The 22,505-nt window shown below is 46.0% G+C and overlaps 1 protein-coding gene across 1 annotated transcript in view; it reads left to right on the top strand.

Annotated features, from left to right (window-relative positions):
- The first annotated feature begins 1,009 nt into the window (after window positions 1–1,009).
- The window catches only part of GPC4 (glypican 4), a 121,125-nt gene continuing 99,629 nt past the window's right edge, over window positions 1,010–22,505 (top strand). Inside the window, exon 1 of the mRNA XM_005594606.5 lies at window positions 1,010–1,699. Within this exon, the coding sequence (XP_005594663.1) occupies window positions 1,540–1,699 (160 nt within the window). The 5' untranslated portion in view covers window positions 1,010–1,539. The remainder of the gene's footprint in view (window positions 1,700–22,505) is intronic.

Here is a 22,505-nt window from a genome sequence, read left to right as displayed (position 1 = left end):
GTCCCAGAGGGGTGTCAGTCTCTCTCACGGGGCTTGAGTGGGTAGGGGGTTTGGGGGTCCTGGGCTACCATTATTCCATGAAATTCGAGTCAAGAGTCCCGGGTTCTGGACGCCCCCTACCCCGGCGTGCTATTACCAAGTCGCTTCCCATTTCTGGGCCCCAGTTCCCCTACCTAATAGAAGGAAGGGTTGGGCCAAATGGTCTCCAAGATCTCTGCGGTCAACCCTCACTTTGCCCCCTCATCTCGCGGTTGGGGATTTTTCCCGCTTCAGGGTTCGGTTAGACTTGTAGCAGAACCGGGTCGGGGTGGGAGTGGCGTCGAGGGGGTGGAGTGTTGCGAATGCGGGAAGGAGAATGCCTGACGGGGTCCTGGACAAATTGGTGTTTCACGAGCACCGTCCTATGGGAAACAGGTCTGGGGAGACCAGGTGAGGCTCTAGGACGAGCTCAGAGCCCCAAATCCCCCCGCTGCCTGCAGCGAAACAATGTAAATAATGCGCCTTCCCCGCCCAGCCCGGGAGCTGCGCGCATAGGAGCGTCCGCGGGTGCGGGATGGCAGCGGGGAGGCGGATATCGCGGCGGAAGGGGCTCCGCGCGGCTTTTGCCCATAGGCGGCGGGTCAGGTGGCCGCGCGCAAGGCCTGCGGCTCCGACGTGGGCTTCGGGGACAAGTCCCAGGCCGTCCCGGTCCCCAGAACCTGGGCCCTTCAGCCCGGAGTAGTTGGCCTTCTCTTCGCGGCTGGGGGGCGGTGGGCTGGCTCCCCGCCTCCGAGGAGGAGGGGAGGAAGGAGGAGCCGGGTGGGGCGTGTCATGCGAAGGAGCGCCGGGCGCCCGGTGCGGCCCCCTAGGAAGTGGATTTGACCGCTCCGGATCCAACCCGGCTTCCAGGTTTTCTCCCGGCCCGGCCCAGCGTGCTCCCGCCTGTCTCCGGCCCCCCCGACGCCCGCCCCCTCCCCCCGAGTGCCGCCCGCTTGGCCAAGTTTGCGGAGCGTCGCCGCGCACGCCGGCCAGTCAATCAGCGGCAGAGCTGAGAAGGGCACAGCCGCGCGGCGGAGGGCAGAGTCAGCCGAGCCGAGTCCAGCCGGACGAGCGGACCAGCCCAGGGCAGCGCAAGCCGCGCGCAGCGAACGCCCGCCGCCGCCGACACCCTCCGCGGTCCCCGCGGCGCCTGCCACCCTTCCCTCCTCCACGTCCCCGCCTCGCCGGCCAGCCAGCTTGCCGGGTTCGCTGCCCCGCGGAACCCCGAGGTCACCGGCCCTCGCCTCTGCTTCCCTGGGCCGCGCGCAGCCTCCACGCCCTCCTTCTCCTCCTTTTACCCTGGCCCGGCGCCTGGCACCGGAGACCGTTGCCTGACGCGAGGCCCAGCTCTACTTTTTGCCCCGCGCCTCCTCCGCCTGCTCGCTTGTTCCACCAACTCCAACTCCTTCTCCCTCTAGCTCCACTCGCTAGTCCCCGACTCCGCCAGCCCTCGGCCCGCTGCCGTAGCGCCGCTTCCCGTCCAGTCCCAAAGGTGGGAACGCGTCCGCCCCGGCCCGCACCATGGCACGGTTCGGCTTGCCCGCGCTTCTCTGCACCCTGGCAGTGCTCAACGCCTTGCTGCAGGCTGCCGAGCTCAAGTCGAAAAGTTGCTCGGAAGTGCGACGTCTTTACGTGTCCAAAGGCTTCAACAAGAACGATGCCCCCCTCCACGAGATCAACGGTAGGTGGGCACCCCCGGGAGGTGGGCGTAGAGACCGACACCTCGGAAAGGTGGCTGCAACCCCCTTCCCCCGCCCCGCCGCCCTCAGCGCCGGACGCAGGTACACTAGAGGGAGAAATGGGCAGTCGAGAGAGCAGGAGCGAGCGAGAGAGCCAGGCAGCCCGGGCGCAGGACGTTCCCCGCGGGCGCGGCGCTCCCCGCCTCCAGCACTGCCAGCGGAGGGGAGCCGCCGGGTTGCCCGGTGCCACTGTCGCGCTCCGCTCCCCACCCCCGCTCCCCCTCCCCCCCTGCATTATTCGCCGTCCGGGGAAGCCCCTGGGGATACTGGTCCTCAAAGTGCGTGTTACCGGCTCCCTCGCCTTTTCCGGGTTGAACTCCTTATAGGACGCCCCGCTTTGTTGTATGGGTGACCACGAGAGGTCGGGTGGGGGTGGAGGTCGCCAGTGGGGTGTGGTGGAGGGAAACCTTCTGGAGCTTGCTAGATTCTGGGGGTCGCAAAACGTGGAACTTGAGTTGATGTTTCATTGATGTTCTTTTAAAACTCTCTCCCCGCCTCTCTTGAACCGCTGACACGGATTAGGAGTTTTAGTAGCCTCAACGGCTTTAGAAGTCGCCTTTAAAAAGCAAACGACTACCCCTACTCTCCACCCCTCCAAACCCTGACTTTTGGGAACTCTCCTACTTTCCGGAAGGTATCGGACCAGAGGAGTATTTTTCCCCTCTTTCTTTTTTCTTACCTCATTTTAAGGGTTAATTGCACTTTCAATTACAGACCTTTGAAAGGACTGATTACAGGAAACCTGAATCTCAGTTTGGAGATGGTTATGCAAATAGAGACGGCTTAGCCTGTGAAAAAGTTCACCGGATTTTGGCGCCGGTGGGGTGGGATGGGGGCGTGTATGGGGGTATTTGTGAAAGCCTCTCTCCGAGCGCTGGGGAGGCAGCGTTCGGCGGGTGCCCTGCGTCCTTCCCAGCGAGGCCGGCGGCGGTGTCCGGCCGGGTCCCCTCCGGGTCGCACTCTCTTCTTAGCAGCGGCCAACTGTTGCGCGCAGCTCCGCCGGCCGCGCAGGTAGCCCGTTCGCCCTGGGGGCTCAGAAAGCACCATGAATCTAGCTGGCTGGTGGCCAGCGTAATCTAACGGAGGAGTGAGAGATTCGAGCCCGGGGGGCCGAGCCTCCACTCCGAACCTTTCATGGAAGTGAGTGGAGCGCGCCTTTGCCTTGCCGTGCTAGTCTCCGGGTGGGGCGGGCAGCCAGCAAAGGAAATACTGTAATTTCAACCAGGCGCTTCCAAAGGCTTAGGAAGATTTGGGGGTCATTTTTTGGAAGGGCTATTAATAACCTTGGAGATTAAGTGCAGTCATCAATTACATATAAATTACAAAGGTAATTGAGGGAAGTTGTTGGGAACTTTTGGAGTGTAACTGGCATCTGTCTAGAAATAGAACCGAAGAAATTGTTGGAGCAGCCCAGGCGCCCACTGCACCTTGGCAGTTACCAAATAACATGCTCACTACTGATTAGACACTGTTTGCCCTTCAGTTGCCTGTCTTTTCGGGAGCTCAAGTATGTCCTCAAAGCGGCACGATTTTATTGGTTGTAGAGCCCTGAAAAGCCCTCTTTCTTTCCCTTCCTCCCGCCCCGCCAGAAAAAAAAAATGAAGTGAACTAGCAGCCGCCGAAGCTTGGGGGCTCTGCAGGTCAAACCTGGGGCCTTTGTGCCCTGCACAGTTTGGGCCTGGGCACAGTGGAGATGATTGGCGTGAAGGTTACAGTTGTCATTCCCACATTTTGAAGGGGTAGATGCAGCTCTGCACTTAATGGGAATGTGACAAGGTTTCATCTTATGCTCATGCAAACAATATGTGCCTTTGATACTGACTGCAGGCATTCAGCGAGTGGGGTTGTGAAATTGCCCTCCCCAGTTTCCCCAACTTTGTTCTGTGCAGTCTTTCGCTGTGGCAGGGCATCTTCCCCAGCCAGCATCTCAGGAAAAAGGAAGCTTGAAGGGTGCTCAGAGACTCTTCAAATCAAAGGGAACAAAGGGTGTTCCCTTTGATTGTCATCATCCCCAGAAATCACCTGAGGGATATTTGCATATATGTCTATCTGGACATTCCCCCATGCCAAAGATAGGGGAGTTATTAGTGACCAGCAGCAGGAAATGGAAGCTAATGTGCTCACACCCAAAACATTTTATTCTTTTTGTCTTGTCCTTCATCTCCCTCCCAGGGCTGCTGCTTTTATTTCCCCTTTTGAATGACCTACTGGACTGCATTCTCCTGAGGAACAAAGGAAGTGCCTTTTTAGCTGGAATCCTTGGAAGACCACCAAGGACTTTAGCTCATGCAGTGCAATTTCGCACCACTTTCAACAATAACAAAAATGCATGACTGAATGGCTCAAAAATGTGGAGTGTTAGAGGCATTCATTTGAGTCTAGGACACTGTCACAACACAGACGGACCCAAGTAAATACCTTTAGACGGCCAGTATAGAAACAGGCATAATCTTTACCATTGCCCCGGCCTCTCCAGATGCATACATTAGCCTTGTCTTCTCTGGGCTACACTCAGATAATTTTGGTCATTTTTTAAGGGGGATAGTCAATATAGTGACTTGTATTCAGCCTAGGTCCGAATGGATTAATTGCCAGGCACTTTCCCTGGGATGGGGGATGTGCTTTTTTCAGTGCAAAACACCCAGGATCATTTTCCAGGTGAAGTATCACAAAGTCTGGGTTTCTAGCTCATTGAACCCCAGGCTCAGCCCAAGTTTAATGTTTTATTCCAGATGGCCTTGCACTTGCCTTCTAGAGGTTTGAACAGGCTTTAAGAATACTCCATGTTCTGGAGGAGTCTCAGTCTTTATGATCATAGTTAGGATAATCTGATGTGCTCTCAAGGGTGTCAGGGAGTACATCATGCTGACAGGGCTTCCAACTGAGGTCCTGCATTGCCTGTCTGCTTGACCCCTGTGCTTTGCAAATAATGCTGAGCCCAGGCGCCATGATCAAAAGGGATCTTTAACACAAAAGTTATGTTTTTGTTCAGATTTCAATGACTGTGTGTTTTTGGAGCTCCTACTATGTGCAGTATCTTCTGCTCAGCATTGTGGAGACAGCAAGAAAGGCAGGAGGGGCTTCTGCCACCAGGACCTTTCCTGTTAGTAGGGAGATAAACCAGGCACACACAAAATTAGAATACAACACTGTGGTGATAAGTGCCATACAAGTGATACAGATGACAAGAAGGGAGTGCCCAGGCATTTCAAAGACAGAAGGGATTTAGGACTCTAATACTATAGAATATTAACTGGGTAAAGCTAGTTCACTAGTAAAAATGAAAATGCTAATGATAATAAGTTTAAAAATCTAACCATTTTCATTATGCCTCCCTCCATAAAGACAAAGGAAAGGTAAAGGGCATGCAACAATGGGCATTTTATTACTCATCTATGTTGAAATTGTTTTTAAGAGTGAGGCAATGGGTTAGAAGCATTCATGAACTTGCCAAAGGTCCTCTTCACAATGACATTGAATGATACTCAGAACTTTGTGCCCTAGTTGCAGTTTTGGAGTTTTTATTTCTTTTTTTTTTTTTTTTTTTTTTTGAGACGGAGTCTCACGCTGTTGCCCAGGCTGGAGTGCAGTGGCGCGATCTCGGCTCACTGCAAGCTCCGCCTCCCGGGTTCCCGCCATTCTCCTGCCTCAGCCTCCTGAGTGGCTGGGACTACAGGCGCCCGCCACCACGCCCGGCTAATTTTTTGTATTTTTAGTAGAGACGGGGTTTCACTGTGGTCTCGATCTCCTGACCTTGTGATCCGCCCGCCTCGGCCTCCCAAAGTGCTGGGATTACAGGCTTGAGCCACCGCGCCCGGCCTGGAGTTTTTATTTCTTGTTCCCTTTTGTGTTCATGAGCAATGCACATATGATCATGTGCCCACACACACACATACATATGTACATGCACAAAGGATTCCAGGACTTCTATAAGCTGTTATGAGTACGTGGAAAAAAAGTGCATGTGTATGTGTGTTGGAGAGGTAGCAATACTTTCTAATGGTGAGTTGATTATATATGACACACAGCATGTGTCTTTACGATTTGTAGTCCCCCTTCCCCACCTTAAGTAATGTATTGGATTTTGCAATGAATTTGTGATCTCCTGTTGGAATCATCAGTTTGGCTCTGTGTTTCACTTGGGGAGGGTCAAATTGAACCATAGGGCCTATCACTGTAGAAATTGTCCCAAGTAGTTTACAGGAGGTATCTTCTGGACATGTTCAAAAAAAATTTAGTAAAAGTTCTGGCTTCTGCAGCTCAGTCTCTGGTTAGAACATATAAATATAAAATGTCTGATTCAGCATAATTACTGTTTTCCTTTTTTATTTGATTCACGTGGGGTCGCATGCAATTTCAGGATTAACTGGAGACTAGACTGAGGAATGAAAAAGGAAGTTTTTTTGTTATCTATACAAGGGAAACAACATTGGTGTTAATCTGAGGCAGTTGGAAGTGAGTCTCTCTGGCTCCCCAATGACCTTAACTGTTTTAGCACTGAGGTTTTTTCTCATTTATGTTTTAAAAAATGTATTTTGGCCTCATGATAAGGGTTCGTAGCTATCGAATGCTTTCTCTGGGCCTGGCCCTATACCAAGGAACTTACATGATTCTCTCATTTAAAACCCACAACCACCATATGACATCAGAATTATCTCCATTTTACAGACAAGAAAACAGATTCAAAGAGATGAAATATGTCCACAATCTTATAGCTAGTGAATGACAGAGGTGGGATTTGAACCCAGGTCTTATTTGTTCTAGAGTATAGTTCATGCTATGTTGTACAGATAGTAAGACAGAAAAGTACCTTCTTTATTCCCGTAGAGGTTGTTGAGATATAAACTGTGGAAGGACCTTCAGCTAACTAGTAAGGGACCATCATCAAAGATCAGCACAATTTTCGCATTATAGTGGAGAGGATCCAGTCACATCTGATCAAACCCAGACATAGACAATCTAGTGTTAATGGTAGAAGTAATATAAATTGTATTTCCTGGACAATACAATTGAGGAGCCAATGAGGGTTTCTGAGGGAGGGGAATGTCGTCAGTCAAGCTGTTTTAGGAAGATAACTAGTGGCTCTTTGGGTTAAGGGTTGGCAAGGCAAGAGATAAAGACAGGGAGGTCTGTCAGCACACTCCCCTTTTAAATAGTTCTTAATTGGTCTACCTGCCTCTTGTCTGTCTCCGCCTCCTAACTCCCTGTTCTATCCTGAACATCGACAGCTTAATTTCCTTACATCACTGCTTCGATTTAGAGTCATTCCTGTGCTTTGAGCTTCAGTGGCTCCAAGCATCTCAAATTATACTTCTTTCATTGAGTCACTTCTGAACTTGCCAGGGTTATGTGCCTGCTTCTTCCTAATTCCCTGTTGGAACCAGATCCATGGTCTTTGTACATAACTGCTTTGTATTATAGTTAACTGTTTGCGCAGGCACGTGTTTGTCTTCTCTCCTCAACTGGAAGCAACTTGAGGGCAAAGATGGCAACTCCTGGTCTTGTTTGTAGGTAGCAGTACCAAGTGTGGTAGGTCAGTGCAATATTTGTTAAACAAGTGGGAGAATGACATAGATAATTCTATTGTGTTTTCTGTCAGGACACTAGTGCTGTAATGAGATTATACTGCCTTGATAGGCAGTATACTGCCTGTCTCTTGATCTCCTAGGAATCTTTTGCATCTAAACGCTTTTTTTTTTTTTTTTAGACTGGGTCTCACTGTCGCCCAGACTGGAGTGCAGTGGGGTGATCTTGCCTCATCTCAACCTCTGCCTCCCAGGCTCAAACAATTCTCCTGCCTCAGCCTCCAGAGTAGTTGGGATTATAGGCATGAGCCACTACCACCTGGCTATTTTTTTTTTTTTTTTTGAGACTGAGTCTCTGTCGCCCAGGCTGGATTGCAGTCACATGATCTCAGCTCACTACAGTCTCCACCTCCTAGGTTCAAAGGATTCTCCTGCCTCAGCCTCCCGAATAGCTGGGATTATAGGCGTGTGCCACCATACCTGGCTAATTTTGTATTTTTAGTAGAGACGTGGTTTCACCATGTTGGCCAGGCTGGTCTTGAGCTCCTGACCTCAAATGTCCAGCCTCCCAAAGTGCTGGAATTACAGGCATGAACCACTGTTCCAGGCCTGGATCTAAACACTTTGAATGAAATAAATTTAAAGTAAATCTGCATATGTTGGTATAGCTTGGAGGACATTTTTATTCTTTTGGGGGCGTGCTTGTCTTTACCACTTCATTAATAACTGAATGCTTGTAGGATTTTTTTTTTTTTTTTTGAGACAGAGTTTCGCTCTTGTTTCCCAGGCTGGAGTGCAATGGCACGATCACAGCTCACCACAACTTCCACCTCCTGAGTTCAAGCAATTCTCCTGCCTCAGCCTGCAGAGTAGCTGGGATTACAGGCATGCACCACCACACCCGGCTAATTCTGTATTTTTAGTAGAGATGGGGTTTCTCCATGTTGGTCAAGCTGGTCTTGAACTCCCGACCTCAGGTGATCCGCCCACCTTGGCCTCCCAAAGTGCTGGGATTAAAGGCATGAGCTACTGCACTGGCCAGGATTTTTTTCAGAAAGATTCAAAATTGTTTTTCTTAATGCCTTGAGATATACTTCTTTAAAGAATGAACAGTTGAGACTGTTGTGATTAGGCAATTTGGGGCAAATTTACCACATTAGATTCAGAACATAGAGCTTGTTCAGTGTGCATCAGTTACCTTTTAACACAAAAAAACTCAAGTTTATTGTCTTTACCAAGAAGAACACAAGCTTTGAAGGGTATCAGAATATTTTATATAAATAAACAGAATACTAAAATACAAACAGGTAAAAACTAGCATTTTCAAATCTACTTGGTTAAACATCTGTTGCTTACTATAGAGAACATGAAAGTGCAGAAAATTCATGAAGCGATTCCATCCTGGAGGTAATTTGAAATATTATGTTTAAGTTCTGATGCATTTAATTCAGCAATCTGGTGGGAGAGAAAAATCAAAGAGCTGCATCAGCCAGGTATTCAACTTTTGAAAAAGAAACTCTAACAAATGTTAGAAATTAGTGGAAAAAATTGAATGGGAGAGTTAAAAAAGTCAATAACCTCCAGGAAGCCTGGAAACTATGTAAAAACATCTTATTGGAAGCCCAGATAAATGTGTGCCAGACATCAAAAAGACCAACTGCTTGGGGGAAGATAAAAAGAACCCGGCATGACTAACTGGCAGAGTAAAAGAGGCTGCTTCGGGGAAAAAGGCATCTTTCACAAAATAGAAGGAGTTTAAGCCAGAAGAGGGAAGTCCACTAGGTTTGACAAGGCTCAGGTACAAACTAGAAATTAAGTGGGCTGACAGAGAATTGAAGTTGAACCTTGCAAGGGATTTGAAAGATGGCCTGTGTGATAATAATGGTGAAAAGGGTAGGTTGAGTCCAGCCTATCTGAGGAGAAGCAGTATGGCTTCTTTAAGGGTAAACTGTGCCTGATTGATCTCTCAGGGTTCTTTGTGAGAAAAAAAAGCATTAGGATACAGAGAAACAGATATACATCATTTAGGTTTTAAAAAATTATGCAATGGGATTCTAAGGCAAGGAATATTCAGAAAATATATTTACTTTGAGATAAGTGGGGATAGTTGGACAGAGAGGAAGAGTGAAGGAGGGAAGAGACTCCACTGTTGTAGATGGAGTAGTTTACGTGGAGAAGACATGGCTTATTGGAATGAGTAGTTCTAGCCTAACTCTGGCAAATTAGTTGTCAAATACCTTTGGTGAGGTTCTTCCCTCTTTGAAAAATGGGGTGAAATTGAACCACCTGGCGCCTGGGGAGCTTTTAAAATATACTAATACCTGGGTACCACCCCATACCAATGAAATAATACTTTCTTCAGGAGGGACAAGGCCATGGATGGATGAATGGATGGATATGTGTGTGTGTGTGTGTGTGTATGTATATATTTTTTAAAAATTTATTTATTTTGTTTGAGATGGAGTCTTGCTCTTGTCACTCAGGCTGGAGTGCAATGGCGTGATCTCAACTTACTGTAGCCTCCACCTCCTGGGTTCAAGCAATCCTTCTGCCTCAGCCTCCTGAGTAGCTGGGACTACAGGTGCGTGCTGCCACGCCTGGCTAATTTTTGTATTTTTAGTAGAGATGGGGATTCACCATGTTGGCCAGGCTGGTCTTGAACTCCTGGCCTAAAGTGATCCACCCACCTTGGCCTCCCAAAGTGCTGGTGTTACAGGCATGAGCCACTGTGCCTGGCCCATGGTAGATTTTTTTTTAGACAAAGTCTTGCTCTATCGCCAAGGCTGGGTGAAATGGCATGATCTCCACTCACTGCAACCTCTGCCTCCTGAGTTCAAGTGATTCTCCTGCCTCAGCCTCCCGAGTAGCTAGGATTACAGGCGTGCACCACTACTCCTGGCTAATTTTTTATATTTTTAGTAGAGACAGGGTTTCACCATGTTGGCCAGGCTGGTCTTCAACTCCTGACCTCATGATCTGCCCGCCTCGGCCTCCTAAAGTGCTGGGATTACAGGCGTGAGCCACCATGCCCGGCCTAGTTCCCTTCTATCTCTGAGATTCTATCATTCTAAATTTTCCAATGAGATTTATCACGAAGTGTTGTTTGAGATAAAGCTTTTAGTTTAGACTCAGTGCATGGTTGTTTTAATTTTGGCTAACTTGGATTTAAGAGAAAGGTGTGTCAAACATGGAGGAAAATATTTTCAATCAAGATATAAGTGTGAACCACAACTGGGTGATGCTTTGCTGCAGGTAGAGACATAAGACAAGGACAGTGAGAATGTTTTGGAAAGAATTAGAAAGGAATCCAGCCTTGCTGTCATTTATTGATTAAGTGTCAACATGCTAGGTGATACTTCTTCCCTTTTTCTTTATTGGTAAAATTAAAAAAATCTCTTCATCCCTTACTTTAATGTCCTCTTTGCCATGTGTTCATTCTCTTCAAGTATCTTATCAAGAAATAGAAGTACAGTAAATCCCTAGGCTTCTAGCTGGTGTAACCGTCCAGAACACAGCTGGGAATGTGGAAGTAAGCAGAAAAGCCAAATGATGGAAACAGCTGTCATAAAGCCCATGCATTCTATGTGGAGAAAAGGCCTTCAGAAATTTATTATCAGCAATTATTGAATGACTTCTGTATCCAGAGCAGTATGTTGGGTGCAGGGGATTCCAAGAGGTGTCAAGCAGGAATCAAGCTTTTGAGGAGCTTGCATTCAAATTAGGTAGATAGGGTTTATACGTGAGAAGATAAAATGCTTCAGTTATCCAGTTTCCCAGTCTATGGCAGATTAGAAGTAGCAAATGGTACTGGTTGGGGGCCGATGGGAATCACAGGAAGGGATTGTGTTGGAGGCAGGTAAGCCTTGACATCTGGAAGAAGTGAGAGAGGACAGTTGGAGGGTGACCAGAAGCTGAACGGGAGACCCAGAACTTGCTGGTCTTGGCAGTTTGAGATCTCCTAGAATGGGCGAATGCTCAAAGCCACCTTTGTAACCATAACTACCGCGGGCAGTAGTATATTTCATTATAGTATTAAATAATGGTGTTTGGCTTATTCTGATTTAAAAGTTCAGAAAGTACATTTTAGAAAGAGTTCCATTACTGGGTGCGATGGCTCACGCCTGTAATCCCAGCACTTTGGGAGGCCGAGGTGGGCAGATCACCTGAGGTTGGGAGTTCGAGACCAGCCTGACCAACATGGAGAAACCCTATCTCTACTAAAAATATCAAAATTAGCCAGGCGTGGTGGCACATGCTTGTGATCCCAGCTACTCGGGAGGCTGAGTCAGGAGAATCACTTGAACCCGGGAGGCGGAAGTTGCAGTGAGCCGACATCGAGCCATTGTACTCCAGCTTGGGCAACAAGAGCGAAACTCTGTCTCAAAAAAAAAAAAAAAAAAAAAAAAAAAAAGTTCTATTAGAAATACTCAAAATATGAAAACCACCCTTTAAAAAAGGGGAAATTTAGTTAACTTACACATTTACCTATTTAGAGCACCCAGTTTCCCAACAGTGCTGGATCAACAATGAGTCATTCTACATGTCACTTTGTCTTTTTATTTTAAAAAATATGTTAATGATATATATTATTAATTCAGTGGCTTTTTCACCTCAGAGCTTGTGGTTTATGATTTTGTTCCTCTGCACCTTCTTTTTTCTTTTCTTTTTTCTTTTTCTTTTTTTTTTTTTGAGACAGGGTCTTACTCTTTTGTCCAGGCTGGAATGCAGTGGCATGATCTCTGCTCCCTGCAACCTCTGCCACCCAGGTTCAAGAGATTATCCTGCCTCAGCCTTACAAGTAGCTGTGATTATAGGCGTGCACCACCACGTCTGGCTAATTTTTATATTTTTAGTAGAGATGGGCTTTCACCATGTTGGCCAGGCTGGTCTCGAACTCCTGGCCTAAAGTGATCTCTCCTCAGCATCCCAAAGTGCTGGGACAGGTATGAGCCACCACGCCCAGCCCCTCTGCACCTTCTTTTGAAAGCCCTCTAGAACATCCAAGTTTGACTTAGTTCCTGGTACTGTACTACCTGCTGTGGTCAGTTTAGGAAACTGACATTTTGACATGAAGTCAACAAAAGTTGGTTCCTAGTTAAGGGTGACACATTTGAATATTGATTTCCCTTGTAAACACTTACCAAACTAGGTAAATGTATAATCATAAGAAACACTAGAAGTTAAGGATAGTCTCTGACTGTGTAGCTGTTTGAACCTTAAAAAAAAGCAAAGCTCGGCTGGGTGTGGGGCTCTCGCCTGTAATCCCATCACTTTGGGAGGTCAAGGCAGGCAGATCACTTGAGGCCAGGAGTTCAAGACCAGCCTGGCCAACATGGTGAAACCCCATCTCTACTAAAAATACAAAAATTAGCTGGGTGTGGTGGTGTGCACCTGTACTCCCAGCTACTCGGGAGGCTGAGGCACAAGGATTGCTTGAACCCGGGAGGCAGAGATTGCAGCAAGACGAGATCACACCACTGCACCCCAGCCTGGGCGACAGTGAGACTCTGTCAAAAAAAAAAAAAAAAAGTGCAGCTCTATGTGTCCTGTCATGCCAGATCTGAGAGACCATGTATCCCCGGTTCTTATCACACTGCATGGCATGGTGGTAGGTGCTCAAGAACCTTAAGCATGACTTTTTACTTCTGTACTCATTCCAGGATGAGACATTTTTATTCATATCTGCTATGGTCTTACTATATTCTTCCAAAATTCATATGTTGAAATCCTAACCCTCAAGGTGATGGTATTAGGAGGTGGAGCCTTTGGGAAGTAAACCCTCATGAATGTAGAGGCCCCAGAGAAAACCCTTGACACTTGTGCCACATGAAATTATGGTGAGAAGATGGCCCTCTGTGAGGAAGCATACCCTTACCAGAACCCAATCTAGCATCTTGATCTTGGACTTCCGGGCCTCTAGAACTGCAAGCAATACATTTCTGGTGTTTAGAAGCCACCCAGTCTTTGGTATTTTGTTTTAGCAGCCCAAACAGGCTAAGATAACTCTTTATAAATCTAATTATTTTAAGCTATCTCATTTTTTTTTGGTAACTTTTGCATACATTCAGTACTAGATGCCTAAGTAAGGAAAGGAAAAGGAAAACGTGTTTTCTTACCCCTTAACCTAGAGTGTGGTGCTCTTTCTTGGCTTGCTTGGAGGTGGGCGCTTAGTATTTCATGTGGTTTATTTTAATCCCGGTAGACAAATGATTGCTACTTCTTATGCTGTCTGTTCCAGACATTCAGACATTAGCAGTAACTTGGCTGTGCCTGCAGAGGTGCTCTTTCTTTTCTTTTCTCTCTCTCTCTTTCTTTCCTTCCTTCCTTCCTTCCTTCCTTCCTTCCTTCCTTCCTTCCTTCCTTCCTTCCTTCCTTCCTTCCTCCCTCCCTTCCTTCCTTCTTTTCTTTCTTTCTCTCCTTCTTTCTCTCTTTCTTTCTCCCTCCCTCCTTTTGGGACATAGTTTCGCTCTTGTTGCCCAGGCTGGAGTGCAATGGCATAATCTTGGCTCACTGCAACCTCTGCCTCCTGGGTTCAAGTGATTCTCATGCCCAGCCTCCTGTGTAGCTGGGACTACAGGCACCTGCCACCATGCTTGGCTGATTTTGGTAGAGACAGGTTTCACCATGTTAGCCGGGCTGGTCTTGAACCCCTGACCTCAGGTGATCTGCCTGCCTCGGCCTCCCAAAGTGCTGGGATTACAGGCATGAGCCACTGTACCTGGACTCAGAGGTGCTTTTAGAAGAGGCTACCTTTGCCCCTTTTTGTTGCATCAGCCTTTCTACTAGGTGCTCACTTCTATCTTCTCCTGGAGGCTTGGGTCAGGGCTTGATCTCTGCTTCATCACAGCCATTCTTTTCATGCTAGTTCTTTCTTCACAAAGCCACTTTGTCAGTTTGGCTTTTGCAGGCCTCTTAAAGCCTGTCTTCTTTCTTCTGTTCACCTTCTACCTACCAGAGCAGGCTGGAAGTTGTTTCTTTTGGATTGTAGATGTTTCCTTAGTTCACCAAACCCTTGACGTAGTCATCCCAGCAAGCATTAAGCCACCAGAATATTTTTTTTCCTTCAGTTATTATTTCTATTTCACCACATGTTTGTCTCCATTGAGTTTTCAGTCTAGTGTTTGGTCAGAGATGAAAACAAAGCACTGTGTCCTTGCAAACTGCAGTGTAAAGCATGTGGTTAGCAGTTACTACTTGCAATGGTCCAGTCTGAGTGGGAGTATCATTTTTCTTGGCAGTGACTTCACAGAAAGTCTTGTTTTTTTGGTGCCAGAATAAGCAGTCATTACATTCCTTACAATTTATAGTCAAATTATTATCTACTATTGTTTAAATTGCCTTAATTATAGACGATTTCCCCATGTTAAGATTTTAAGAAGTAAAATAAGACAACTTTTTACCAGTGTACTTTAGAAATGGTCCTTAAACATCACACGTCACCAGAATGTTGGAGGCTATGGTAAGGATTAGTTCTTTGTGTTTATGGGGATATTGTTTTTTAAAGGAGAGTAGTGAAATGAGTTTACTTTAAACTGAATTTGAATTAAATGCCCTCAGCTGGCTGGTTGGTTAATGTTCTGCCTTGTTGTTTACCCCCGGTTTGGAACTAGCTTTTCTTTCTGCCCTCTCAGATCTGATGGGCCTGGACACATTCTGGGAGGCTCTTCTGGTAGGAGGTCAATGGATTATTAAGCAGTGAGGCAGTCTTAGAAGATGTTCTTGTATTCTTTAGGTTGGAGAGCAAATGATGAAATAACAACCTTCCGGCCGGGCGCGGTGGCTCAAGCCTGTAATCCCAGCACTTTGGGAGGCCGAGGCGGGCAGATCACGAGGTCAGGAGATCGAGACCATCCTGGCTAACACGGTGAAACCCCGTCTCTACTAAAAATACAAAAAGAAATTAGCCGGGCGTGGTGTCGGGCGCCTGTAGTCCCAGCTACTCCGGAGGCTGAGGCAGGAGAATGGCGTGAACCCGGGAGGCGGAGCTTGCAGTGAGCCGAGATCGCGCCACTGCACTCCAGTCTGGGCGACAGAGCGAGACTCTGTCTCAAAAAAAAAAAAAAAAAAAAAAAAAAAAGAAATAGCAACCTTCCAAAATAAGGGACTGCATCAATTTTCTTGTAATCTGAATGAAGATTTAGGTGATTGGATGGGATATGTTTCAGCTTAGCTAATGTTTCATAATCTCTACCTTTGGGCTTTGCTTTCAAGATATATGTAAAATTTGTCATCTTACCATCTCAGTGACTACTATCCTGGTCTCACCCCTCATTACCTCTTGCCTGGATTATTGCAGTCGCCCATATCAGTTCCCCTGCTCTAGCTCTCTGGCTCTGGCTCTCGCCAGCCTGTGTTCTCAGCATAGCAGTCAGTGTGATGGTATTCTCTTAAACTTAAATCAGATCATATCACTGCTTTGCTCAAAATGCTCCAATGGTTCCCCATGCCAGCCAGAGTGAAAATCGAGGCTTATGAGCACATCTGCCTTCTCCTGTGCCAGCCCACGAGGTATTCTCTTCTCAGGCTTTATCTTTATCTAAGGCCCCATCCTATTCTAGCCATGTTGGTCTCTCTGTTTTCCTTCAAGCACACCAGGCACGTTTAGGGGCCTTTGCACTTCTTATTTTCAATGCCTTGAACACCCTGCTGCCAGATAGCAGCATGGTTCACTCCCTCACATGTTTTGGGCCTTTGATTACCTGTCACCTTAATAGAGAAGCTTTTCCTGGTCTCTGTATAAAGTAGGATACTCCCCCCCCCAAAAAATAAAATAGGATACCCCCATGCCCCCACCCCCTGCAGACACACACATATATTCATATACTTCGTCTTCCTTCCTCTCTGCTTTCTTCTTAGTTATCACCACCTGACCTGTGGGGCAGGGGCTTTGCCTCTTTTATTCACTGCCCTATACTCAATGTCTACCACATTGGCTAATACTCAAAAATGTTTGTTGAATGAATACATGAATGAGTACTCCTTGCAAATATGTTGCTCTTAGGCAAAAAGCTTTCAGGGGGCATAGTTGACTCTTTAGGACTTCTGAATATGAGATTATACATATGAACTGCCATCTGTAGAAAGGGGATGCCTAGGCTGGATTCATTCATTCAGCAGATATTTAGCAAGTGCCTATTAATTACTAGGCACTGATGACAGAACAGTGAATAAAAAGGATACAAGCCAGGTCTCACCCTCATGGAGCTCACAGTCTAAATGGTGAGACAGACATTGAGTCATTCAATAATTCTGCAAATTGGCAATTAGTTACAGTTGTGATAACTACTTCCAAGGAGAAGCCCTTGGTCTTGGGTGTGGGGTAAGGGAATGGCAATCAGGGCAAAGCATAGTTTTCTTGAACATTATGGGCCTATAAGGCCTTCTCATTTTCTAGGAGTAGTGCTTTTTACATCATCACAAGCTCCTGCCCCCAGTGAATGGCCAGGGTTTGTGTTTCTGGCAGTGGATCCTGAGATGAGTCCTAGAGCACTTGTGCAGTGGTGCAGGGAAGATAGGCCTGAGTTATCCTGGCTTACATGGAACACTTTCTCTGGTTGCATATTGTGAACAAAAGTTCTCTGGAAAGGAATTTGGAGGAAAAAGATTTCATTCCAGTGAACAGTTTGTAAACTGGGGAGACACATCCTTCAGTGTCAAACAAAAGTGCACATTCCAGAGACCAAAGAGAGGATTCTGGTTTCTGGTTGTTTTTGTTTTGGGACAGAGTCTTGCTCTGTCGCCCAGGCTGGAGTACAGTGGTGTGATCTCGGCTCACTGCAGCCTCTGCCTCCCAGGTTCGAACAGTTCTCCCAATTCAGCCTCCCAAGTTGCTGGAACTACAGGTGCACACCACCACTCCTGGCTAATTTTTGTAGAGATGGGATTTTGCCATGTTGGCCAGGCTGGACTCAGACTCCTGGCCTCAAGCGATCTGCCCACCTTGGGCTCCCAAAGTGTTGGGATTACAGGCATGAGCCACTGTGCCTGGCTGGATTCTGGTTTTAGAACGAAAGTTCACACCCAGGTTACTAAGCTAGTGTTATGCAAATGAAAGACTGAAATTTGCTTAATTCCAATTGGTTGACTCAACTGAGCCCTGATTGGTTGATACAAGTGAGCCCTGATTGGTTGGTACAGGTGAGCTCTGACTGGTTGCTTCAGGGGAGTTCTGAAAGTCCCAAAGTTAAACAGAGGTGGGTGTTTTCAGGAAACTCAGAGGAAGTGTGTCACCTTTCGTTAGCAAATGACCTCTTGGTTCTATTTTAAACTTAGGCCCAGTTAACCACTTGGGATCCACCTTGAAGGACTGGCTCTTTCAGATTCACATTTGTTTACAATACTGTGGCCATCATTTTAAGGATTGGGTTTACAGGGGCACTGGGAAATGTAAAGTTAGCGCTTGTGTCACTTTGCACTGTTGTTTTCTGTTCTCTAGGTGGTCTGCAGAGGAGCCAGACAATTAGTACTAAAGCCTTTAGCTTTTATGAAAGGTCTGAGTCCACTCTCATTTTCATAGAGACCACAGAAATACTGTCATTTGATTGGTGAGTGACTCAAGATGAAGCCCTCTGGCCCTGCAGTAGTAAAACTCTGGTTTAGCAAAATGTGGATGGAATGCACCTGTCAGTTGGTAACAAGATTCCTTCCCTCTCCAAGCCTTTATCAATGGTGACTGCGTGTGCAGGTTGTCTCAAGGAGAGGGGGGTCCTAGCTGTGCAGGGAGCAAGTGCAGAGGCTGGCCAGGGGGTTTAGGATTGTAAGCAAATGCAGCCTGAGTGATAAGTCCTAGCAGTTATCATAACAGGATGGGAAGGAACCTTCCTTGCCACATGTTGCTGCTCTGAGAACAGAGTCTTCTGTATTTCAAGAAAGATTGTTTTTTCAGAATTTTAGGTGAACACTGTGAGATAGGTCCCTATTTCTTTTTATTTATTTATTTTTCTTTTCTCTGAGACAGAGTCTCACTCTGTCACCTAGGCTAAAGTGTGGTGGCACAATCTTGTCTCACTGCAACTTCCACCTCCTAGGTTCAAGTGATTCTCCTGCCTGAGCCTCCCGAGTAACTGGGATTACAGGTGAATGCTACCACACCTGGCTAATTTTGTATTTTTAGTAGAGGAGGGGTTTTACCACATTGGCCAGGCTGGTCTCGAACTCCTGACCTCAGGTGATCCACCCATTTCAACCTCCCAAAGTGCTGGGATTACAGGCGTGAGCCATGGCACCTGACTGATAGATCCCTATGTCTTAGTTTGTTCAGAAATTCAAAGTCCTAGTGAGGAACCCTGAGGCTAGGGTATGTATAGAGACACTAGCTTGGATGCCTGACAATTTTACCTAGAGATACGTGAGTAGCTGTGACATCTCAGTGTTTTTGGGTTACAAGCAAGTGTTTTCAGCCATTTTCTAATGTGGACCCCTCTTCTGAAGGGCACACTGCATAGCCATGACAAAGGCTGAAGCCCCAACCTCTCTATTTAATGCAGCGAACCGACTGCCTTGTTGTAAATTGGGAGCACGTTTGTAGGCAAGGGGCGAGTTTGCTTAAATATGAAGACTAAGGTGGGCCCTACTTTAAATATGAATTTAAATATGAAGATTATGGTATATGCCCTATTTTAAATACTATAGGCTTAGTATATTTTGTTCGTTTGAGACCAAGTCTCTCTCTGTCGCCCAGGCTGGAGTGCAATGGGGCAATCTCGGCTCACGGCAACTTCTGCTTCCGGGGTTCAAGTGATTCTCCTGCCTCAGCCTCCGAAGTAGCTGGGATTACAGGGGTGAGCCACCACCATGCCCAGCTGAGTTTTGGATTTTTAGTAGAGACAGGGATTCACCATGTCGTCCAGGCTGGTCTCGAACTCCTGAGCTCAGGTGATCTGCCCGCCTTGGCCTCCCAAAGTGCTGGGATTACAGGCGTGAGCCACTGTGCCCGGCCTCAGCTTACTATTATTATAAGGATAAGATTTTTAAGAATAGAAGTGCTTAATTTCTCTTCTAATGGTTCTAATGGTCCATTTTCTAGGAGGCATTCAGGGTGTGGGCTGAGCTGCATGAGTTTATGACAGAGCAAACCAATCTTTAACTATCTAAACTTAGCTTTAAGTTTATGGGTGTGTGATTGTCTCTGCTTTTTTTTTTTTTTTTTTTTTTTTTTTTGGAGACAAGGTCTCACTCTGTCACCCAGCCTTGAGGGCAGTGGTGTGATCACAGCTCACTGCAGCCTCAACGTCCCGGCCTTAGATGATCCTCCCACCTCACCCTCCCAAGTAGCTGAGATCACAGGCACACACCACCATGCCTAGCTAATATTTATATTTTTTTCTAGAGAGGGAGTTTTGCCATATCGCCCAGGCCAGTCTTGAACTCCTGGGCTCAAGTGATCTGCCTGCCTCAGCTTAAAGTGCTGGGACTAGAGTCGTGTGCCACCACACCTGGCTAATTTTTGTATATTTTGTAGAGACGAGGTTTTGCCATGTTGCCCAGGCTGGTCTTGAGCTTCTGGGCTCCAGTGATCTGCCTGCCTTGGCCTCCCAGAGTGCTGGGATTACGGGTGTGAGCTGCTGCGCCCAACCTCTGCTTTAGTTTAGAAACAGACAAAGCATTTGCCATTTTTACCAGTAATCTTTTAGTGTTTCTCTTGGAGTGCTGAGATTTTCTTGGTTAGCTTCTAAGCTCAAGAATGAAGTGATATACAATGAGATTCTGGGGATAAGCATGCTTATCTCTCTGCTGGGTCTGTAATGAAAGGTTTGTTAAGCAAATAAATGGTGTAAATATTATATCAGGAAATGTTTAACACCTACATAGGGAAAGAGACTATTCCCAAACACCTCAGGAACAACCATTTTAATCGAAACCATTGTGTTAATTACAAAAATATCTGTTTATTAAAGTAGGTCTTTAAGTTGCTTTAGTTGCCAATACTTCCTGTGGTCACTTCGTGTTTGAAAGTGATAAGTTCGAGGCCGGGCGCGGTGGCTCAAGCCTGTAATCCCAGCACTTTGGGAGGCCGAGACGGGCGGATCACGAGGTCAGGAGATCGAGACCATCCTGGCTGACACGGTGAAACCCCATCTCTACTTTAAAAAATACAAAAAACTAGCCGGGCGAGGTGGCGGCGCCTGTAGTCCCAGCTACTCGGGAGGCTGAGGCAGGAGAATGGCGTGAACCCGGGAGGCGGAGCTTGCAGTGAGCTGAGATCCAGCCACTGCACTCCAGCCTGGGCGGCAGAGCGAGACTCCGTCTCAAAAAAAAAAAAAAAAAAAAAAAAAAAAAAAAAAAAAAAAAAAAAAAAAAAAAAAAGAAAGTGATAAGTTCGGCCGGGCGCGGTGGCTCAAGCCTGTAATCTCAGCACTTTGGGAGGCCGAGACGGGCGGATCACGAGGTCAGGAGATCGAGACCATCCTGGCTAATACGGTGAAACCCCGTCTCTACTAAAAAAAAAAAAAAAATACAAAAAAAAAAAAAAAACTAGCCGGGCGAGGTGGCGGGCGCCTGTAGTCCCAGCTACTCGGGAGGCTGAGGCAGGAGAATGGCGTAAACCCGGGAGGCGGAGCTTGCAGTGAGCCGAGATCGCGCCACTGCACTCCAGCCTGGGCGACAGAGCCAGACTCCGTCTCAAAAAAAAAAAAAAAAAAAAAAAAAAGAAAGTGATAAGTTCATGTTTCTTTAAAAATACTGTATAATTCAGCCTATATTCCCTCCAATAAGTCAAATTTATAGAAGGCATTTCTGTAATCAACCAATTTAACGAGAGACTAATGGCAATTCAGCTGTTAGGACAGGATATTTGTTTTTCTTCTTGAAGTCCTAGCAGCTGTTGTATCCTCATATTTTTCAGAAAGGAAAAACAACTAAAAAAAATGAGATGTGTTTTTAATGTGAGGGGAATGCAAGCTGATCATTAAGAATAAAGGGAAATGATTGCATTTGGTGCAGTTATTGATTTCAGAAATGTCTTTGAATCTCTGTTACATGCATGAGTGTTATGCCAATGCTTTGTGGCTTCCTGGGGTGACATTTAGGGAATGTAGATTTAGATGCTACATTTGCCAAATATAAATTGCCTCAAGTATTAAGTAGTTTTCTGAGCAAAAATTGATGGTAAAGGAATTTATCGCTATTTTCAACAGTTACCAGATGTGTGATCAGAGAGTTGTGTCAAACCTTGAATTTTTCTAATGTTGTATATTTAGTAGTATATGCTGTTGTTGAAAGTATAACCTCAACTGCAGGCAGTTTCCTAGGGACCATTAATTTGTACTTTAAAGTATTTCAGTTGTGATAGTCATTTTCTTTTGAAATGAAGGAAAATTTTGATCATTAAGAAAGAATAACAGCATTTTACACTAAGTAAATGTAAAGTATTGAAGATTTCTTCTAATACCATATAACTTAGGTTTCTTAGTTATATTGAATTCTGTCCACTGAAGCAATTGACTTTGTGCCAGTTTTCCTTTTCAGACAATTTATTGTAAACTTGAGCTCTCCTTTCTCATCTCATATCTCTCTTCTTTTCCTAATATTTGTTTTCTTTTAATCAGTCAATATTGATAATTTTTTTTCAGGCCTCAAATTTTCTTTCAGGCCTCAGCTTCCCAAGTAGCTGGGATTACAGGCATGTACCACCACACCCGGCTAATTTTGTATTTTTTTAATAGAGACAGGGTTTCACCATGTTGGTCAGGCTGGTCTTGAACTTCCCACCTCAGGTAATACATCCACCTTGGCCTCCCACAATGCTGAGATTACAGGCGTGAGCCACCATGCCTGGCCAAAAAATTTTAAAGATATTATAAGCCCTATCTACTTAAAATTATTTAATCATATTCAATAGGATTCCTACAATCATGATGATAATAATTATTATTTTAATAACAATAGGTAACAGCTACTGAGCACTCACTATGGGCCTATTTTGAACGCATCATGTAGATTAACCCATTTAATGTAAACAGAAAATAGAAAAGATGGAGGATGGAGTGGAGAATTTTAAATGGAGTAAAGAATTTTGAAAGGCTATTACAGTGAATGAACTGTGGGCTTGCGGGTAGCTGGGTAAAACAGGAGCACTAACTGGTTATGCATTTTTTGTTTATCTGATAAAAAGAAACATAAGAGCTCTTCAGGCAAGGTATTTTCTTGTTGTTGCTCAATCTAGAAAGAATGTTTTATGGAGGCTGTTATGTAAACGACACTAACCAGCTTAATAATCAGTGTT

This window comes from Macaca fascicularis, chromosome X (assembly GCF_037993035.2).
Source record: "Macaca fascicularis isolate 582-1 chromosome X, T2T-MFA8v1.1".
Taxonomy (NCBI): domain Eukaryota; kingdom Metazoa; phylum Chordata; class Mammalia; order Primates; family Cercopithecidae; genus Macaca; species Macaca fascicularis.
The sequence above is the reverse complement of the archived record's forward strand: the minus strand, read 5'-3'. Positions and strand labels throughout refer to the sequence as shown.